At 37.0% G+C, this 21,298-nt stretch overlaps 1 protein-coding gene across 10 annotated transcripts in view; it reads left to right on the top strand.

Annotated features, from left to right (window-relative positions):
- The window catches only part of CLASP2 (cytoplasmic linker associated protein 2), a 184,512-nt gene that overhangs the window by 66,747 nt on the left and 96,467 nt on the right, over window positions 1-21,298 (top strand). For all 10 annotated transcript variants that reach the window (XM_082662814.1, XM_082662815.1, XM_082662812.1 and 7 more), the window contains 4 exons: window positions 10,090-10,169; window positions 12,440-12,532; window positions 15,416-15,561; window positions 18,351-18,486. In XM_082662814.1, coding sequence (XP_082518940.1) covers window positions 10,090-10,169; window positions 12,440-12,532; window positions 15,416-15,561; window positions 18,351-18,486 — 455 coding nt within the window. The remainder of the gene's footprint in view (window positions 1-10,089; window positions 10,170-12,439; window positions 12,533-15,415; window positions 15,562-18,350; window positions 18,487-21,298) is intronic.

Here is a 21,298-nt window from a genome sequence, read left to right as displayed (position 1 = left end):
TAAAGGGATTTTATAGTATTTTTGGGTGAACTTTTTAAAGCTGTATCAGAAAATGGAGTGATGATTGTGAGATAAAACAGTTCATTCAACAGTTTATTCCCTATGCAGGCATCCTTTTCCTACTTTGTAGGTCAGACAGTCAAAACCAAGGTGAGGGGAAACATTAGGCAAACATGGATTGTAAAAAGGTTTACTTGTAATACATGCAAGGTATAAGCAAGGTTAGAATGGGGAGCTCAAAATGTCCTCTGTCTTTACACTATTCGTATATCCCAAACACTCCCATTAGCAGCCCCTCTGCTTAAACAAAGTGATTCTCCAAGGTAAGAGTGAGGTAGATTAGGGTTAACTATTCAGACCATGCAAGTTCTTACCAAATTTGGTAATGCCCATGTCCAGGTTTAGAGACCTAACTGTCACATCTGAGATAGTCACAAGGCTGCATTTATTTGTCTCTGCATCTTCTGTGGGACTTTTAGAAGCCATTATATTCTACTCCCCCACCACTCCCTACTAGCTTATTTGGCCCTAGTCATAAGAAATTACTGCATAATAAAGAAATTATGATTAGAGTAAATTGTGACTTTCAAAGTTAGACTTTCCTATGTATGTCCTTAGTCATTGGCACATTTTTCTGGCCTTATCTGGGATCTGTTCAGATGCTCTGCATCCCCTTGAAGGATTTTGACATTGTGTTATGGCTGGCGGGTTAATGTATCGACGTTAGCATTCTGTTGTATGTATGATACCTTAGTAAACTGCATATACACTGTAGTAATCCTTCATACTGATCTCCCCTTCACTTCTCCATTCCTCTGTAAAACTTTCTGTCTTCCACACTTTAGTACACTAAGGTTGTTAACTGGCTCTGCTCTGGTACATCTGCACAGATCTCCTCTACGACTTGAGATGTATACTTTCTAGGTGTCAGTTGTTTGTTCTCAAACTTGCCTAATGGTTGCTCTTATTATTGTAACAAAGTAATTTGCAAGAAGTGGTAATATAAAGGAACAAAATATATTAATGAATGTGGAAAGAACTTTGTTTTTATGAAAACTGTGTTGAATGTTTAGGAACTGCTTGGTAAGGACCAGTCCCTAAGGAAATTTCTGTTCAGTGGCTTAGACAAAGACAACTGTGAAAGATTGGGAAGAAATTGTAAAAATCTAGGCATATGCACTCCTATCAGAGGACCCACTGTCGAAAGCAATAAACCCTGTCATATTAAGAGATTGTAAATGAATGTAGTATCTTATAAGATGTTAAGATAATATGGTTAGCTATCTTTTTGTTTCTTTGCTTTAGCTGATTATTTTCAGGTAATCAGTTAGTTACTAGTACTGATTATGGGGTTGGGAGTTTTATTATTTTATTGGATTTTTTAATATCTAGGGAGTAACTATAATTTATTTACTCTTCTAATTGAATTTCCTATAGCAAGCATACATCCATTCCTCTTTTAGTTTATGAAATTGTCATTGCTTTTAATTTGCAGTTTTATATTGCCTTAAACTTTATGCTGTTCTGTGGTCCATTTCTTATTGCTGTTAAAACGCATATACAAAGACCTTCTGAGATTTTTGTTTGTTTTTAAGATAAGGAGCTTTTTATACACCTTTGGAAATCCTGAGTATTTTTTATTTTTGAGGATGATTTTTTTTTAAGTCCAGTTTTGCAGTATTAATATTTCCTTTGGTAGATGATAAACTTAATTGAAGAGATATTTTCTGTTTAATTTTTTAACCAGAGAGATTTTTTAAGTGAATTGTCCATTGGAATGTACATCTTAGGTATTTGAAAACCATTTCATGTGTTGGATTTTTACCACGAAGAAAATAAATAATAGAGTTATCACCCAGATTTCAGTTAGAAGACAGAATCCACAAGTTATTTTTGCAGAGAGAATTTAATATAATTTGTTAAATGGGTATTGATGAATTAAGAATGCAAGAAGAGAACACTAAAGTATCATGGAAGAGGCCGAGGAGGCGAGAAGATTACTGACCCTTCTGCCGGCTTCACAATCCATCAGTGCAGAGCCTTCCTGGCTTTATTCTCCTTCCCCCCCAAACAGGTGTCTCCTCCCCAGCTACCTATACCACAGTACTCTCAGCAGCTGTGTTAAGATTCCTTAGTTGAGCTTTGTGACGACAGTTCTCCATGAAACCAAGTTACCTCTGTTGATTCTGGTTTCTCCACTGTCATTAAGAGCAAAGACACTATTTTAGTGTCTTCTGCACAACGATTACATATAGCAGCTGACTACCCGGGAAATAATATTTATAATTCATACTACTTCTGCTAAACAACTCCCCTCCCCATTTAAATACTGGTTAATTTGAAAAAAATAAAAATAAAAAATAAAGTATCATGGATGTAGCAATCACAGTAAATAGCTCCTACCCCTAAAGCTGGAAGAACAAAATGAGTTTAAAATTACTGAAACATAGAGGCTTAGAGGAGAGGCCCTGCAGAGCTGTGACTTGACCTCTGCGGAGCAGGTACTAGCTGTCTGGTGTCTCTGTCAGGCATAGTGAGCTGGTTTCAGTGAATGTTAGAAAAACTGCAGTCTGGAACTGCTACTGAAATGAGCAACCTGCCAGAGTTGCTAGGGTTTTACTGACAAGAAGAGGAAGTAGTTAGGAAGGAGCAGGTCCCTTCTTCCTTCAGCTCATTCTTTCCAGCATCCTTATTGACACAGTTTAACAGGAAACCATTAGAATCAGCAGAAAAATGGTTTGCTCAGTCCTAGGCCCAGCATCACAATATAAAATAGTGTATTTGGAGCTGAAAGACAATAGCTAATTATTGGCTGTTAAACAACTACTGCCTATTAAGTTTACTTTTTTATTGTGTATGTGCAATAAAAAAATCATTTGTGTATTTAAAGTTAATTTCAAGACCCTCATTTCTTTCACATTTGCTTTCCTGACCACTGCAGCACATGTGGATCCTCTGCCTCACTTATTTGGCATCATTATTGACATTTAGGGTTATATAAACTGACTGCTCAGCTTTTTAAATGTTTATCCTTTCACCTGTATTTCTTGTGTCCTTGGTCTTGCATTGAATGAGGGATGACAGGGCTGTGTTCTTTTTTTTTTTTTTTAAACATCTTTATTGGAGCATAATTGCTTTACAATGGTATGTTAGTTTCAGCTTCACAACAAAATGAATCAGTTATATATATACATATGTTCCCATATCTCTTCCTGCTTGCGTCACCCTCCCTCCCACCCTCCCTATCCCACCCCTCCAGGCGGTCACACAGCACCGAGCTGATCTCCCTGTGCTATGCGGCTGCTTCCCACTAGCTATCTACCTTACGTTTGGTAGTGTATACATGTCCATGCCTCTTTATTGCTTTGTCACCGTTTACCCTTCCCCCACCCCATAGCCTCAAGTCCATTCTCTAGTAAGTCTGTGTCTTTATTCCTGTTTCACCCCTAGGTTTTTCATGACATTTTTTTTTTCTTAAATTCCATATATATGTGTTAGCATACGGTATTTGTCTCTCTCTTTCTGACTTACTTCACTCTGTATGACAGACTCTAGGTCTATCCACCTCATTACAAATAGCTCAATTTCGTCTCTTTTTATGGCTGAGTAATATTCCATTGTATATATGTGCCACATCTTCTTTATCCATTCATCCGATGATGGACACTTAGGTTGTTTCCATCTCTGGGCTATTGTAAATAGAGCTGCAATGAACATTTTGGTACATGACTCTTTTTGAATTATGGTTTTCTCAGGGTATATGCCCAGTAGTGGGATTGCTGGGTCATATGGTAGTTCTATTTGTAGCTTTTTAAGGAACCTCCATACTGTTCTCCACAGTGGCTGTATCAATTTACATTCCCACCAACAGTGTAAGAGGGTTCCCTTTTCTCCACACCCTCTCCAGCATTTATTGTTTCTAGATTTTTTGATGATGGCCATTCTGACTGGTGTGAGATGATATCTCATTGTAGTTTTGATTTGCATTTCTCTAATGATTAGTGATGTTGAGCATTCTTTCATGTGTTTGTTGGCACTCTGTATATCTTCTTTGGAGAAATGTCTATTTAGGTCTTCTGCCCATTTTTGGATTGGGTTGTTTGTTCTTTTGTTATTAAGCTGCATGAGCTGCTTATAAATTTTGGAGATTAATCCTTTGTCAGTTGCTTCATTTGCAAATATTTTCTCCCATTCTGAGGGTTGTCTTTTGGTCTTCTTTATGGTTTCCTTTGCTGCGCAAAAGCTTTTAAGTTTCATTAGGTCCCATTTGTTTACTTTTGTTTTTATTTCCATTTCTCTAGGAGGTGGGTCAAAAAGGATCTTGCTGTGATTTATGTCATAGAGTGTTCTGCCTATGTTTTCCTCTAAGAGTTTGATAGTTTCTGGCCTTACATTTAGGTCTTTAATCCATTTTGAGCTTATTTTTGTGTATGGTGTTAGGGAGTGATCTAATCTCATACTTTTACATGTAGCTGTCCAGTTTTCCCAGCACCACTTATTGAATAGGCTGTCCTTTCTCCACTGTACATTTCTGCCTCCTTTGTCAAAGATAAGGTGACCATATGTGCGTGGGTTTATCTCTGGGCTTTCTATCCTGTTCCATTGATCTATATTTCTGTTTTTGTGCCAGTACCATACTGTCTTGATTACTGTAGCTTTGTAGTATAGTCTGAAGTCAGGAAGCCTGATTCCTCCAGCTCCATTTTTCGTTCTCAAAATTGCTTTGGCTATTCGGGGTCTTTTGTGTTTCCATACAAATTGTGAGATTTTTTGTTCTAGTTCTGTGAAAAATGCCAGTGGTAGTTTCATAGGGATTGCATTGAATCTGTAGATTGCTTTGGGTAGTAGAGTCATTTTCACAATGTTGATTCTTCCAATCCAAGAACATGGTATATCTCTCCATCTATTTGTATCATTTTTAATTTCTTTCATCAGTGTCTTATAATTTTCTGCATACAGGTCTTTTGTCTCCTTAGGTAGGTTTATTCCTAGGTATTTTATTCTTTTTGTTGCAATGGTAAATGGGAGTGTTTTCTTGATTTCACTTTCAGATTTTTCATCCTTAGTGTATAGGAATGCCAGAGATTTCTGTGCATTAATTTTGTATCCTGCTACTTTACCAAATTCATTGATTAGCTCTAGTAGTTTTCTGGTAGCATCTTTAGGGTTCTGTATGTATAGTATCATGTCATCTGCAAACAGTGACAGCTTTACTTCTTCTTTTCCAATTTGGATTCCTTTTATTTCCTTTTCTTCTCTGATTGCTGTGGCTAAAACTTCCAAAACTATGTTGAATAAGAGTGGTGAGAGTGGGCAACCTTGTCTTGTTCCTGATCTTAGTGGAAATGCTTTCAGTTTTTCACCATTGAGGACGATGTTGGCTGTGGGTTTGTCATATATGGCCTTTATTATGTTGAGGAAAGTTCCCTCTATGCCTACTTTCTGCAGGGTTTGTATCATAAATGGGTGTTGAATTTTGTCAAAAGCTTTCTCTGCATCTATTGAGATGATCATATGGTTTTTCTCCTTCAATTTGTTAATATGGTGTATCACGTTGATTGATTTGCGTATATTGAAGAATCCTTGCATTCCTGGAATAAACCCCACTTGATCATGGTGTATGATCCGTTTAATGTGCTGTTGGATTCTGTTTGCTCGTATTTTGTTGAGGATCTTTGCATCTATGTTCATCAGTGATATTGGCCTGTAGTTTTCTTTCTTTGTGACATCCTTGTCTGGTTTTGGTATCAGGGTGATGGTGGCCTCGTAGAATGAGTTGGGGAGTGTTCCTCCCTCTGCTATATTTTGGAAGAGTCTGAGAAGGATAGGTGATAGCTCTGTGAAGCCTGTGAAGCCATCTGGTCCTGGGCTTTTGCTTGTTGGAAGATTTTTAATCACAGTTTCAATTTCAGTGCTTGTGATTGGTCTGTTCATATTTTCTATTTCTTCCTGATTCAGTCTTGGCAGGTTGTGCCTTTCTAAGAATTTGTCCATTTCTTCCAGGTTGTCCATTTTATTGGCATAGAGTTGCTTGTAGTAATCTCTCATGATCTTTTGTATTTCTGCAGTGTCAGTCGTTACTTCTCCTTTTTCATTTCTAATTCTATTGATTTGAGTCTTCTCCCTTTTTTTCTTGATGAGTCTGGCTAATGGTTTATCAATTTTGTTTATCCTTTCAAAAAACCAGCTTTTAGTTTTATTGATCTTTGCTATCGTTTCCTTCATTTCTTTTTCATTTATTTCTGATCTGATTTTTATGATTTCTTTCCTCCTGCTAACTTTGGGGTTTTTTTGTTCTTCTTTCTCTAATTGCTTTAGGTGCAAGGTTAGGTTGTTTATTCGAGTTGTTTCCTGTTTCTTAAGGTAAGATTGTATTGCTATAAACTTCCCTCTTAGAACTGCTTTTGCTGCATCCCATAGATTTTGAGTCGTCGTGTCTCCATTGTCATTTGTTTCTAGGTATTTTTTGATTTCCCCTTTGATTTCTTCAGTGATCACTTCGTTATTAAGTAGTGTATTGTTTAGCCTCCATGTGTTTGTATTTTTTACAGATCTTCTCCTGTGATTGATATCGAGTCTCATAGCGTTGTGGTCGGAAAAGATACTTGATACAATTTCAATTTTCTTAAATTTACCAAGGCTTGATTTGTGACCCAAGATATGATCTATCCTGGAGAATGTTCCATGAGCACTTGAGAAAAATGTGTATTCTGTTGTTTTTGGATGGAATGTCCTATAAATATCAATTAACTCCATCTCATTTAATGTATCATTTAAAGCTTGTGTTTCCTTATTTATTTTCATTTTGGATGATCTGTCCATTGGTGAAAGTGGGGTGTTAAAGTCCCCTACTATGAATGTGTTACTGTCGATTTCCCCTTTTATGGTTGTCAGTATTTGCCTTATGTATTGAGGTGCACCTATGTTGGGTGCATAAATATTTACAATTGTTATATCTTCCTCTTGGATCGATCCCTTGATCATTATGTAGTGTCCTTCTTTGTCTCTTCTAATAATCTTTGTTTTAAAGTCTATTTTGTCTGATATGAGAATTGCTACTCCAGCTTTCTTTTGGTTTCCATTTGCATGAAATACCTTTTTCCATCCCCTTACTTTCAGTCTGTATGTGTCTCTAGGTCTGAAGTGGGTCTCTTGTAGACAGCAAATATATGGGTCTTGTTTTTGTATCCATTCAGCCAATCTGTGTCTTTTGGTGGGAGCATTTAGTCCATTTACATTTAAGGTAATTATCGATATGTGTGTTCCCATTCCCATTTTCTTAATTGTTTTGGGTTTGTTATTGTAGGTCTTTTCCTTCTTTTGTGTTTCTTGCCTAGAGAAGTTCCTTTAGCAGTTGTTGTAGAGCTGGTTTGGTGGTGCTGAACTCTCTCAGCTTTTGCTTGTCTCTAAAGGTTTTAATTTCTCCATCAAATCTGAATGAGATACTTGCTGGGTAGAGTAATCTTGGTTGCAGGTTTTTCTCCTTCAACACTTTCAATATGTCCTGCCACTCCCTTCTGGCTTGCAGAGTTTCTGCTGAAAGATCAGCTGTTAACCTTATGGGGATTCCCTTGTGTGTTATTTGTTGTTTTTCCCTTGCTGCTTTTAATATGTTTTCTTTGTATTTAATTTTTGACAGTTTGATTAATATGTGTCTTGGCGTATTTCTCCTTGGATTTATCCTGTATGGGACTCTCTGTGCTTCCTGGACTTGATTAACTATTTCCTTTCCCATATTAGGGAAGTTTTCAACTATAATCTCTTCAAATATTTTCTCAGTCCCTTTCTTTTTCTCTTCTTCTTCTGGAACCCCTATAATTCGAATGTTGGTACGTTTAATGTTGTCCCAGAGGTCTCTGAGACTGTCCTCAGTTCTTTTCATTCTTTTTTCTTTATTCTGCTCTGCAGTAGTTATTTCCACTATTTTATCTTCCAGGTCACTTATCCGTTCTTCTGCCTCAGTTATTCTGCTATTGATCCCATCTAGAGTACTTTTAATTTCATTTATTGTGTTGTTCATCGTTGCTTGTTTCATCTTTAGTTCTTCTAGGTCCTTGTTAACTGATTCTTGCATTTTGTCCATTTTATTGTCCATTCTATCTCCAAGATTTCGGATCAACCTTACTATCATTATTCTGAATTCTTTTTCAGGTAGACTGCCTATTTCCTCTTCATTTGTTAGGTCTGATGGGTTTTTATCTTGCTCCTTCATCTGCTGTGTGTTTTTCTGTCTTTTCATTTTGCTTATCTTACTGTGTTTGGGGTCTCCTTTTTTGCAGGCTGAAGGTTCGTAGTTCCTGTTGTTTTTTGTGTCTGTCCCCAGTGGCTAAGGTTGGTTCAGTGGGTTGTGTAGGCTTCCTGGTGGAGGGTACTAGTGCCTGTGTTCTGGTGGATGAGGCTAGATCTTGTCTTTCTGGTGTGCAGGTCCACGTCTGGTGGTGTGTTTTGGGGTGTCTGTAGACTTATTACGATTTTGGGCCGCCTCTCTGCTAATGGGTGGGGTTGTGTTCCTGTCTTGCTAGTTGTTTGGCATAGGATGTCCAGCACTGTAGCTTGCTGGTCGTTGAGTGAAGCTGGGTGCTGGCGTTGAGATGGAGATCTCTCGGAAATTTTTGCTGTTTGATATTATGTGCAGCTGGGAGGTCTCTTGTGGATCAGTGTCCTGAAGTTGGCTCTCCCACCTCAGAGGCACAGCACTGACTCCTGGCTGCAGCCCCAAGAGCCTTTCATCCACAGGGCTCCTTAATTTGGGATGATTGGTTGTCTATTCAGGTATTCCACAGATGCAGGGTATATCAAGTTGATTGTGGAGCTTTAATCCGCTGCTTCTGAGGCTGCTGGGAGAGATTTCCCTTTCTCTTCTTTGTTCTCACAGCTCCCAGGGGCTCAGCTTTGGATTTAGCCCCGCCTGTGCGTGTAGGTCGCCGGAGGGCGTCTGTTCTTTGCTCAGACAGGACGGGGTTAAAGGAGCCGCTGATTCGGAGGCTCTGGCTCACTCAGGCCCGGGGGTAGGGAGGGGCACGGAGTGTGGGGCGGGCCTGCGGCGGCAGAGGCCGGCGAGACGTTGCAGCCTGAGGCGCGCCTGTGCGTTCTCCCAGGGGAGTTGTCCCTGGATCCCGGGACCCCGGCAGTGGCGGGCTGCACAGGCTCCCCGGAAGGGCGTGTGGCCAGTGACCTGTGTTCGCACACAGGCCTCCCGGTGGCGGCAGCAGCGGCCCTAGCGTCTCACGTCCGTCTCTGGGCTCCGCACCCCTAGCCGCGGCTCGCGCCCGTCCCTGGAGCTCTCTCAAGCAGCGTTCTTAATCCCCTCTCCTCGTGCACCAGGAAACAAAGAGGGACGTAAAAGTCTCTTGCCTCTTCGGCAGTTCCAGACTTCTCCCCGGACTCTCTCCCGGCCAGCCGCGGTGCACCAACGCCCCGCAGGCTGTGTTCACGCCGCCAACCTCAGTCCTCTCCCGGCGCTCCGACAAAAGCCGGAGCCTCAGCTCCCAGTCCCGCCCGCCCCGGCGGGCGAGCAGACAAGCCTCTCGGCTGGCAAGTTCCGGTCGGCCCGATCCTCTGCGCTGGAATCTGGCCGCTTTGCCCTCCGCACCCCTGTTGCTGTGCTCTCCTCCGCGGCTCCCAAGCTCCCCCACTCCGCCTCCCGAAGTCTCCACCCGCGAAGGGGCTTCCTAGTGTGTGGACACTTTTCCTCCTTCACAGCTCTCTCCCGCTGGTGCAGGACCCGTCCCTATCCTTTTGTCTCTGTTTAGTTTTTTCTTTTGCCCTACTCAGGTACGTGGGGGGTTTCTTGCCTTTTGGGAGGTCTGAGGTCTTCTGCCAGCGTTCAGTAGATGCTCTTGGCTGTGTTCTTATAGTTTGGATTCTACTACCAGCCTCATCTAGTACCTTATAGAGAGTTAATCAACTACTGCTAAGTACCTTCTCTTTTCTGAAAAGTTGGAGATTTTTTTAATACCTTCTTATAAAATGGAATGTCTCAAAATTATGCCTTTTTCATATCAAAAGAGTTAATATTTTTCATGGTGTTCTCAGTGCTAAAATGCTTAAAAGTAAACTTTAAAAAATAAATTTATTTTTAATTATCAGGTGCTTCTAAGGAAGGAGGTGCCGGAGCAGTTGATGAAGATGATTTTATAAAGGCTTTTACAGATGTCCCTTCTATACAGGTAAGGCTGCCAGTGAAGTGGCATTCCCCATGAATATTGCCTATGTGCCTGTTCGTAATATTATTTATTTTTGTCCCTGTTTTCCAAATTCTTTTCTTCCTGAATTGACTTAACAAACTATTATTTGTTGGTACAATTAGACTTCTAAGTGATTTTTTCAGTGAGGCTGAAATAAAATTGAATCCATATCATTGAATCATATTACATTGCAGTGTCCAACTACATCCACTTTTTTTTTTTAAAGGTGCCTGTGATACAATGTTCTTCCATTTTTTTTCCTCCTACTTTTCTGTCCACTTCATCTCTTTCTCCTTTAAAGCCACATCCTTCTTTACTTGACTGTTGAATACTGAGATTTCTTAAGGGTTGGTTCTGGGCCTCTCTTCTCGCTCTCCATTTCCTTCCTTCCTTCAAATCCATGGCTTTACTTCCTGCCTTTACATAGGTAATGCACAGGTTTTTATCGCTCAGCCAGAACTCTCTTTAGTGCGAAACTAATTTTTCCACTGATTGTTTATTTGACATCTCCTTTTAGATGTCTCAGAGGCATCTCAAATTCAACGTGCCCACAACTGGACTCATGATCTTCCCCTTTCAAACCTACTCTTCCAGTGTTTTATATGTGGAAACCTAATCAGTTACACAAGTTAGAAACCTAGGAATTATTTTATTGCAGCCAATTCCTAACTTAGTGGTATTCAAACTTCTTCTCTCTGTATGCCCTCTAAAAGAATGTTTAAAAAATTATGTACCCCCTCACTGAAGTAAATTTTTGAGTCGGCCCTTTTTTCCCTTGTTAGGGAAGGGGGAGCCTGGCATTGTATTCCAGAGCAAAGCATCATAATAAGATTAGGAGTGGGAGAGGAACCTGCCTTTCTTTTTAAATATGGCAGAAGGACTTTTGTGAAGGGAAAGTGGGAGGCAGGAAAGGCTCAGAAGCCTCCAGTAATCACTCTGTAACAAATGTTTATCTGGTTCCACTCCTGTCTCTTCAGCCTTGTCTCATGCCTTGCTCCCCTTTGTACTCTTGTTTTTGGCAAGTTTTTAAGTAAAAGGGGAATTTAATGGCCATTGAAAGTGGAAAATATAAATAGGGCCTATTTGTTGGCAGTATCTGTTTGTACTACTCAGATGGTATCTAGGACCCCATTCTTTCTTATGTCTCATTTCTGGATTCTTCTGCATCGTCTTCCCTCATGGTCAGCAACATGGCTGCAGCTGTCCGAGCCTCACTCCCTTAGTACCCTCTGCCTCTTCCGCAGTTGACCATGTAAAACTTTGAAATTCACTCTAACTGAACTAATTTAGGTCATTTGCCCCCTCTGAACCTTGACTGTGATGTAGAGAAATACTGTGCACTGACTGACTTAGGCCTTGGGTCACTGTCTCTTCCCCTGATCCCCTTTGCACTCTTTACTACTGTACTTGGCCTTCTTTCAGTTTCTTTCAGTCACAGAGCCTTTGCACGTGCTGTTCACTGCAGGGAAGGCTGATCTTTCTCTATTTTGTCTAATGATGTCTGCCTCATGCTTTAGCTCTCAATTCAAGCTTGACTTTCCTAACTAGTTCAAACCCCCTATTGTATGTATACTTTCATGGCAGTATGTGCTTCTCCTTGGTGATACTTTCTATTTGCAATTTCATATTTTATATCATTTGATTAATTTTTTTCTTTCCCTGACTAGATTATAAGTTCCATAAGGCAAAGACCATGCCTATTTTTTGCTCACCATAGTGTCCTTAGTGCCTAGAATGTTACATCCCTGTTATGTGAATATTTGTTAAGTGAATGAAAGGATAATGGTGTTTGGCAGACAGTTAGCTCCAGAGGGAATAAAGCATGTAGCTCTCCTGGCTACAGTCTATTGAGAGGGTCAGAGGAGGGACTAACCTAAAACATGTCCTTTTGCAATATTGTATAATAAGTATACGGATGCAATAGATATGTTATATACCTGAAGTCATTTTGAGAACTCAGTCCTGTTTTTACTAATCTGTAGGATATTTGCATTTTGTTTTTTCAATGACAAAGTACTTTAAAAGTATATTTGAAGTTACTCATGAATGGAGAAATACCCTTACCTGGGTAATAGGTAAGGAAGACAAAGCATTTTATTTTATTATTATCTATAATGTATTTTCATTCTCCATTTAAAAATGGTGCTAGAATGGGAAATAATACTATTACTGGAAAGATTATTTGAACATGAGGGCATAATTTTGCTGTGGCAAGAAATATTAATGTTATAATTTTGCATCTTTTCTTTAAGATCTATTCTAGTCGAGAACTTGAAGAAACATTAAATAAAATCAGGGAAATTTTGTCAGATGACAAACATGACTGGGATCAGCGTGCCAATGCAGTAAGTTTTTTATTTTTTATTTTCTTATCCCTCTCCTTGTTTTTTCAATGTTCTTTTTCAAAAACTTGGAAATTCAATAGTAGTACTATCTGGTATTTGCTTATGAAATAGAGAGTCTGATAGGTAACATTTCTTTCTGGAAAACACATTGAGATAATAGGCCTTTTCTTAGTTAGGGTCCATTTTTTTCTGTTTTGCTAATCAGGTGGAGCCTATCTCACCCATTTGTTAGTGTCTCCCCATGTGCTACTTTTTGAACTTCATTGATGCCCAGGGACCATGACTCTCATTAGGGTTACATAGTTGTGGAGTAAAGGGAACCCTCCTGCACTGTTGGTGGGAATGTAAATTCATAGGGATGGCGTTAAATCTGTAGATTACTTTGGGCAGTATGGCCATTTAACAGTAATTAATTCTTCCAATCCAAGAGCATGGGATGATTTCTTTGAATCATCTTTAGTTTCCTTTATCAACGTGTTATGGTTCTCAGCATATAAGTCTTTTCATCTCCTTGTTCAGGTTTATTCCTAGGTTTTTTTTTTTTTTAATGTGATTTATAAAGGGATTTTTTTTTTTTTTACTTTTTCTTTTTGATAGTTTATTGTTAATGTAAAGAAATGCAACAGATTTCTGTATGCTAATTTTGTATCCTGGTACCTTGCTGAATTCGTTTATCAGTTCTAATAGTTTTTCTGTGGGGTCTTTAGGGTTTTCTATACGAATTATCATGTCATCTGCATATAGTGACAATTTTCCTCTTCCCTTCCAGTTTGGATACCTTTAATTTCTTTTTTTGTCTGATTTCTGTGGCTAAGACTTCTAAGTTGAATAGAAGTGGTAGAGAGGCCATCCTTGTCCTGTTCCAGATTTTAGTGGGAAGGCTTTCAGCTTTTCACCATTGAGTATTGGGTTTGAGTTTGGCATAAACCATTGGCTGTGGGTTTGGCAAAAATAGCTTTTATTATGTTGAGATATGTTCCTTTTATACCCAATTTGATAAGAGTTTTTATCATGAATGGATGTTGAATTTTATTAAATGTTTTTTCTGCATCTGTTGAGATGATCATATGGTTTTTGACCACACTGACTAGTGTATGTTGAACCATCCTGTGACCCTGGGATGAATCCAACCTGACCATGGTGTATGATCCTTTTTATGTGTTGTTGGATTCAGTTTGCTAATATTTGTTGAGGATTTTTGCATCTATATTCATGAAAGATATTGACCTATAATTTTCTTTTTTCATAGCATCTTTGTCTGATTTTGGTATCAGGGCGATGGTGGCTTCATAGAATGATTTTGGGAGTATTCCTTCCTCTTCAGTCTTTTGAAAGAGTTTGAGAAGGATTGGTATAAGTTCTTTTTTGTACATTTGGTAGAACTCCCCAGTGAAGCCATCCAGTCCTGGACTTTGTTTGCAGGGAGTTTTTTTTATTGCAGATTCTATTTCACTCCTAGCAATTGGACTGTTCAAATTATCTATTTATTCTTGATTCAGTTTTGGTGGACTGTATGTTTCTAGAAACTTGGATGGACTTGTTTTTATATTTTGTGCTGTTTTAACAATATTGCAATAAACATCCTTGTACATATTTATAACAATGGTGTTTTTATTTTTGTAGGTTAAATTTTTAAAAGTGGATTGGTGGGTAAAGAGTAGATGCAATTTTATTTTAGTAGACATTGCCAAAATATTTTGAACAAAGGTATTAGGCATCCATGATCTTAACAGTAAGAGCTATTACTGGGTGCTATCGAGTCTTTTTAACTTTTGCCAATCTAATGAAGGCAAATGATGTCTTTGTTGTAATTTGCATTTGCTTATCACTAGTATGGTTGAACACATTTTCTTATATTTATTTTGCCCAATTTAATATTTGGTTATTTGTCTTTTTCTTATTTTACTGTCATTCCTTGTGTGTTGTACTTATATATTGCAGATAATTTTTTCCTACCATATTGTAATTTTTTTTAGTTGTTTAGATGCCTTCTGATTTCTCTTCTGCTTATGATAGTTTGCCTACCTTATATACCCTAAGATTGTATAACTATTCTTTCAGATGTTTTTCTAATATCCACAGTATTTTATTTTTGTGTTTTCCATCCTTAATTCATCTTTAACTTTAAAGATATCTTTAAAAATTTAGAAAACCACAGAATTTAATATGAAATTATACATAATAATGGGTATGATAGGTAAACTTTTAGCTTGTATGTGTGAGCACAGATGTGTACCTGAGTGTATCTCAATTGACTGATTAATTTTATTAGGTATGTATGATGTTTATATGGAAAACATTTGGCAATCCTATTCTTAAAGGTTTAGAAATAGGGAGAAAGAGCTATTTGTGTCACAAAGTAAATGTGATAATGTTAAAATATTGGAGATGGTGATGACTTAATGGTTGATCCTTTTGATTTTTTACTTTTGCTTATGGATGAATATAGTTTACAAATTTGGTTCTTTTAAAAATAGGCTTCTTAGTAGATAGTGGTGATGGTTGCACAACATTTTGAATGTACTTATTCCCACTAAGTTGTATACTTTAAAATGGTTAAAATGGTAAACTTTATTTTAATGTGTATTTTGTGACAATTTTGAAAAGACTCCCTTAAAACTTTAAAATTTACTTACCTACTCATACATTACATGTCTATTATGCATATAATTAAATCTATAATGTTCTTTTCCAGAAAGCTTTTTTGTTTGTTTGCATGTTTATTTAATAAAGATACATTTAATGCTGTTAAAATGTCTGAATATATAATGAAATATAATGAAAAAATTTTTAATTTTGTTCCAGTAGTGAAGTTTAGGTAGTTTTTTTTTTTTTTGCACTGCCACTTTTTAACGTCAGTAATGAAAATTCTCTTTATTTCAGCTTAAGAAAATTCGATCATTGCTTGTTGCTGGAGCTGCACAATATGATTGCTTTTTCCAACATTTACGCTTGTTGGATGGAGCACTTAAACTTTCAGCTAAGGATCTTAGATCCCAGGTGGTTAGAGAAGCTTGCATTACTGTGGCGTAAGTATATTCTTTTTTGTGATAAGTATTTTTTATGAATGAATTTTGTACTCATTGATTCAGTGATTATTCAGTAAAGCATTAGCAGGATAACCCCAAAAAAGCATATATATATTCCAAAAATTATATATATAAAGATTAAATTTGTGTGATTTTAAAAAAATCTTTCTTAATAGCACTTTATACCAACCTTAAAATATGTTTATATGTCTAAAATCTACTGGTGGATTTTTGGTCACTAACTCTGTGAGTATAAGAATAAAGTGAATGGGTCTGAGAACTGGCTATATGTAACTTTATCTTTGCTAATTTGGATATTAAGCTTTTTATTTCTGATATTTTAGCAGTTGTCTTGGAATTATAACATGCATCATTAACTTATCAAAGTCTAAACCTATTCTGTATGTTTATATTTTTCTAAAATTTAAGCATGGTAGAACACTTAAACTTCTTTTACCACTTCTCCCGACCAGAATACTTTGTTGTATATGTTGTTGTATTCCTTTGAAGAGAGGGAACACAAAGATGCCTACTATTAATATTCATAATCTGGATTGTACTAGATGTCCTAGTCAGAACAGAATAAATAAACAAATAAAAAACCCCTCAGGAAATAAAAACTATGAGGATTGCAAGAAAAGGAACAAAACTGCCCTTATTAACAAATGATATAACTATCCATGCAGAAAATGATAAGAATTGATAGATAAATTATTATAAGTAAGGGAATATATAGTAAGATTGCTAGATGCAAGTCAATATACCAAAATAATTGAATATGTCTTGATAGAAAAACAAAACAAAAATCCACAAATTGTAACCTCCAAAAATAGTCCGTGATGAGAATTCTGCTTCTTGCCATGATGCAACAACTGGTACAGGATTAGCCCCTTTGCAGAAAACTGGAGAAAATATGTTAAGACAACTGTGTACAGATGATGGACAGCAGGCAGAGCAGGAGTGTAATTCTTGAAACAAACAAGTCAGTTGAACAGTATGATCAGCACAGTTTTGACCTGGATGCATTTTCTGGACCGTGGAGAGGGAGGGAGAACGCAGGCAGAGCAAGGGAGTTTTACTGAGTTGAAGAAGAAACAGATTGGAGGTTCCGAAAGCTGAAGTGGCTAAAATTTGCAGTGCAGAACACTGGAGAGGAGAGACATACAGAAAAAGAGCTATAGAAATCTGCACAGGGGATCCCATGAGTCTAGTTGAATACTAATCTGTGCATGTGAAAGGTACAACTCCCTGAGGACTGGAAAGAACTACTGGAAGCTATAAGATAAACAGCAATTCCCAGAGTTCACCTGGGCCGGGAGAGGTTCAAGTTCTGATGAGCCAGACTGGAGAAACGTTGTTGAACACCCAGGGCATTCAGTAGAGACCCCAGAAAGGCTGTTGGATAGGAATAGGACTGTTCAGGCTACTCTGGAGGCTGAGTACTCTGCAGTATTCTCAGGCCACCCCTCCCAGTAAGCTTATAAGGATCAAGCTGATTCCAAAGTACATCACTGGCCTACCAGAACAAAACTCTTACACTCTTTAAAGGAAGACAGCAACATCTGGGCGCAGGTGGCACCTCTCTGTTTCTGATTTGAGTTTCACATGGGAAAACTGAAGGTATAACTGAACACTAGTAAGTAAGTCTGAGTCTGAGTACCTCTTTGAACCAGGAACCTGAAATTCTGGAACTAACTGTACCCCAACCATGTATTTTAAATAAGATATAAGTATATAGAAATTAAATAATTCCACAAACATTGTCAGAACTATAATTACAGCATTCTTCCTAAGTGTTTTACCCAAAATCATATTAAATTAATTAGCCTGGATTAGTTGTTTAACTACAAATTTGGAAAGAGAAGACAGATGTCCTTAGAGTCACCCAACTAATCAATGTATGGTAGAGTTCTGTTTTCAATCAAGAATTCTGAAATCCTACACCAAAGATGTCAGGGAGTATTTGTGACCGAAATATTAATATTTCTCATTAATAGAAATAGAGAAATACTGGGACTTCCCTAGTGGCGCAGTGGTTAAAAATCCGCCTGTGAATGCAGGGGACATGGGTTTGATCACTGGTCTGGGTAGATCCCACATGCCACAGAGCAGCTAAGCCCACGCACCACAACTACTGAGCCTGTGCTCTAGAGCCCGTGAGCCACAACTACTGAGCCTGCACGCCACAACTGCTGAAGCCCATGTGCCTAGAGCCCATGCTCCACAACAAAAGAAGCCACCACAATGAGAAGCCCACACATGCAATGAAGAGTAGCCCCCACTCACCACAACTAGAGAAAGCCCGCATGCAGCAATGAAGACCCAACACAGCCAAAAATAAAATTAAAAGAAAAAAAAGAAATAAATAGAGGAGTACTGATTTGGGAAAGATTTTACTTATTTGTAAAATATGTTGAATTTAAGATTGATATTGGGGCATCAGAATGGAAATATCCGATGGTTAAAGACTAAAGTTCAGGACAGTCAGAGCTGAGTGTTTTACATGTCATGTTAATGGTTAAATTCTGAGATCAGATGACTTCTGCATTGCGAAGAGATGGTTAAAATGCCAAATTTCAACTTTGCACTAGACAGTCAAAGGACGGGGAAAAGAAGGAAATAGGTAATATCTGCACTTGCCTTTCTCTCTTTTGTTTTTCTGCCATTGGAACTGGTTAAAATAAAAATTTTGTTAATTCAGTAAAAGAATATTTTAAAATTGTATGGTCCTACCTATATTTAATGTTAAACTATTTTTTTAGAAAACATTTTTCTGTCTTCCTTTATAGCCATCTTTCAACAGTTTTGGGAAACAAGTTTGATCATGGCGCTGAAGCCATTGTACCTACACTTTTTAATCTCGTCCCTAATAGTGCAAAAGTCATGGCAACTTCTGGATGTGCAGCAATCAGATTCATAATTCGGGTAGGTTCTTTTCTTTTCCTTTCTTTTCTTTTCTTTTCTTCCCCTTTTTCTATCTTTCTCTCTGTGTGTTTGTCCACCTCTCTGTCTGTATGTCTCTCTCTCAGTGTACTTAAATAAATCATTAGTATTTTTTTAAACCCCAAAGGAAAATTACATTTGAATTATTTTTCTGATAATAAAAGTAATACACAGTTATTATTGAACATTTAAATAGTACAGAGGATTACAAAGTAAACATGCTTGCATACAGAATGTAATAGACATAATATGCATGTACATGTGTGAGTGTGTGTGTGTGTGTGTGTGTGTGTGTGTGTATGTGTATAACCATGTTATAGGTGGTAGCAGGCAAATGTAAAACAATAAAAAAGTTACAGGCAGTGGTAAAAGATGACAGACAAATTCTTAATATTTCTCATCATCCACATCTTGAAGGTGCCCAAAAGAACAGAGTTAAAAAGAATAAATCTTCCACACTTGAATTCTGCTCTTCTGCAACTAACCACACTAGCCATTCAGTATGTACTTTTCCAAACTTCTGTTCTTGCCTATACAAACTGTATTTACTACAAAATGTAAATGTAGCATTTATATTTTACATATATGTAAAAATAATGTTTTTTTACACTTGCTTTTTAAACTTCATGTACTTGGGCAGCTTCCCTTGTCCATACATATAATTCTTTTTAATGTCTAAATCAGTTCTCTATTAAAGAACATAATATTAAATTGTCCTCACCATTCTTCTCCCTGAGGTTTATGAAGTTCTTTCTCTCCACCCTTTACCAACATTGAGCATTATTAGTATCTTAAAGGTTTTAAAAATTTAATAATTGAAATATTATTTCATATTCTACTCTGCATTTCTTGCATTATTAGAGACATTAGGTATTTTTTTTCCTTTAATAGTTTTTCTTTGGATTGCCAGTTTATACTTTGTGCATTTTTTCCTCACTTATTTCTAAGGCCTTTTTTATATGTTTTAAGAACAGTCAGCCCTCCTTATCCATGGGTTCTGCATCTGTGGGTTCAACCAACCTCAGATCAAAAATATTTGGGGGAAAAAAATCCCAGAGAATTCCAAAAAGCAAAACTTGAATTTGCCTCCTGCTGGCATCTATTTATAGAACATTTACAGTAATTACAACTATTTACTTATCATTTACATTGTATTAACTATAATAAGTAATCTAGAGATGACTTAAAGTATACAGGAGGATGTGTGTAGGTTTTATGCAAATACTGCACCATTTTATATAAGGGACTTGAGCATCCACAGATTTTGGAACCACCCCTGTGGACACTGAAGGATGATTGTAAATTAATTCTATGTTGCAAATATTTTCTACCAGTTTGTCAATTCTTCAAATATTGTTTAAGTTATTGTTTGTTATATATAGAACTTTGAAATTTTTTTGCTTTGAGACAATGCTCCTTTTGTGGTTTTTGTTATAGTTAAAACAACCTTCCCCATTTCTCAATTATAAAAATATTCAATTGTTTAAAACTTTCATGATTTTGTTTCTTAGGTTTAGGTCTAACTCAGTTTTATTTCTGTGTGAAATACAGGTATATAACTTCATTTTCCCCCAAATACAAAGCCATTTGACCCAGTGGCACGTAGTGAATTACAGTTCAGTCTTTTCTTAAAATACCACTGTTTTCATGTAGTAAATTTCCCTAAATATATGGGTCTGTTTTTTAAATGCCTTTTCAGTTTCTGTGATCAGTTTGTCCTCTCCTGTTAAGTGATGTTTTTTTCTAATACTGCTGTACCAGAAGGTTTTTTTCAGCAATTAAATCCAGTGCCTATGAAGAAATCTATGAATCTATCTATGGAAATGTTCATTTCTTTCTGTTTTAATATTTTTGTAAGCTTCACTAAATCTGGCACCTTCATAACAGTGTTCAAAAATAGTGGAAATTATTGAAATCTTTGTTTTATCCCTGTGTTTAATGGGAGTGCTTTAAATATGATGTCTGGGATAACTTTCTCGATAGTTTACATTAGGTTATGAGAATTTCCTCCTATTTCTATTTTGCTAAATTTTGGTCAGCAATAGATGTGGAATCTTGTCATATATCCCTTTAATATCTTTAGAAATGGTTGTCTCTTTTCATTTATCCATTGTACATTCATGAGCTAAATTCTGCTTGATCATTGTACCATATGATGCTGCTAGATGCAGTTGGCTAATTAAGATTTTGGTATTTACTTAATATGAGTCTTTTGTAGAATTTTCTGTAATTTTTCTGTTGTTTAACATATTTTGTTATTAGGGTTTGCTGACTCAAAGTTATCCAATAACATTTCTGGTGGTTTAGACTGGGCGTTCTTGCATCTCTTTTTGAAGTATTCTTGGTTATTTGTGTTTTCTCAGAATATCTATTTCATATAGATTTTAAGACTCTTTGGCATGAGGTTGTATACTGTTAATTTTAAAAAAAGGTTCTTCCACTGTGGTTATATTGCCATTTTTTTCTTATTATATTATTATATGTTCTTTTTAAAAAAAAACACTTGCTAGAGGTATTGTTATGGATTTTTTATAAGCTTCCAGTTTGTTTTATTGGTACCAATGGGGTTCTTTAATTTTTTCTAGTTCTTTAGTTTCTACATTTGTGTTTCTTAATTCCTTTCTTTGACTTGCTGTGGCTTACCTCTTTTTTTTCCCCTAGATTTTTGTGGTATATCCTTAGGTAATTTGTCATAGTTTTTGTTGTTTAATATTATAACGCTTTCTTATTATAATGTTTTCTTCTGAGTTTGGCATTAGCAGCATCCAGTGATTTAGATTTATCACATTCTCTT

The sequence above is a fragment of the Grampus griseus genome (genome assembly GCF_964374135.1).
Source record: "Grampus griseus genome assembly, chromosome: 10".
NCBI lineage: Eukaryota > Metazoa > Chordata > Mammalia > Artiodactyla > Delphinidae > Grampus > Grampus griseus.
The sequence above is the reverse complement of the archived record's forward strand: the minus strand, read 5'-3'. Positions and strand labels throughout refer to the sequence as shown.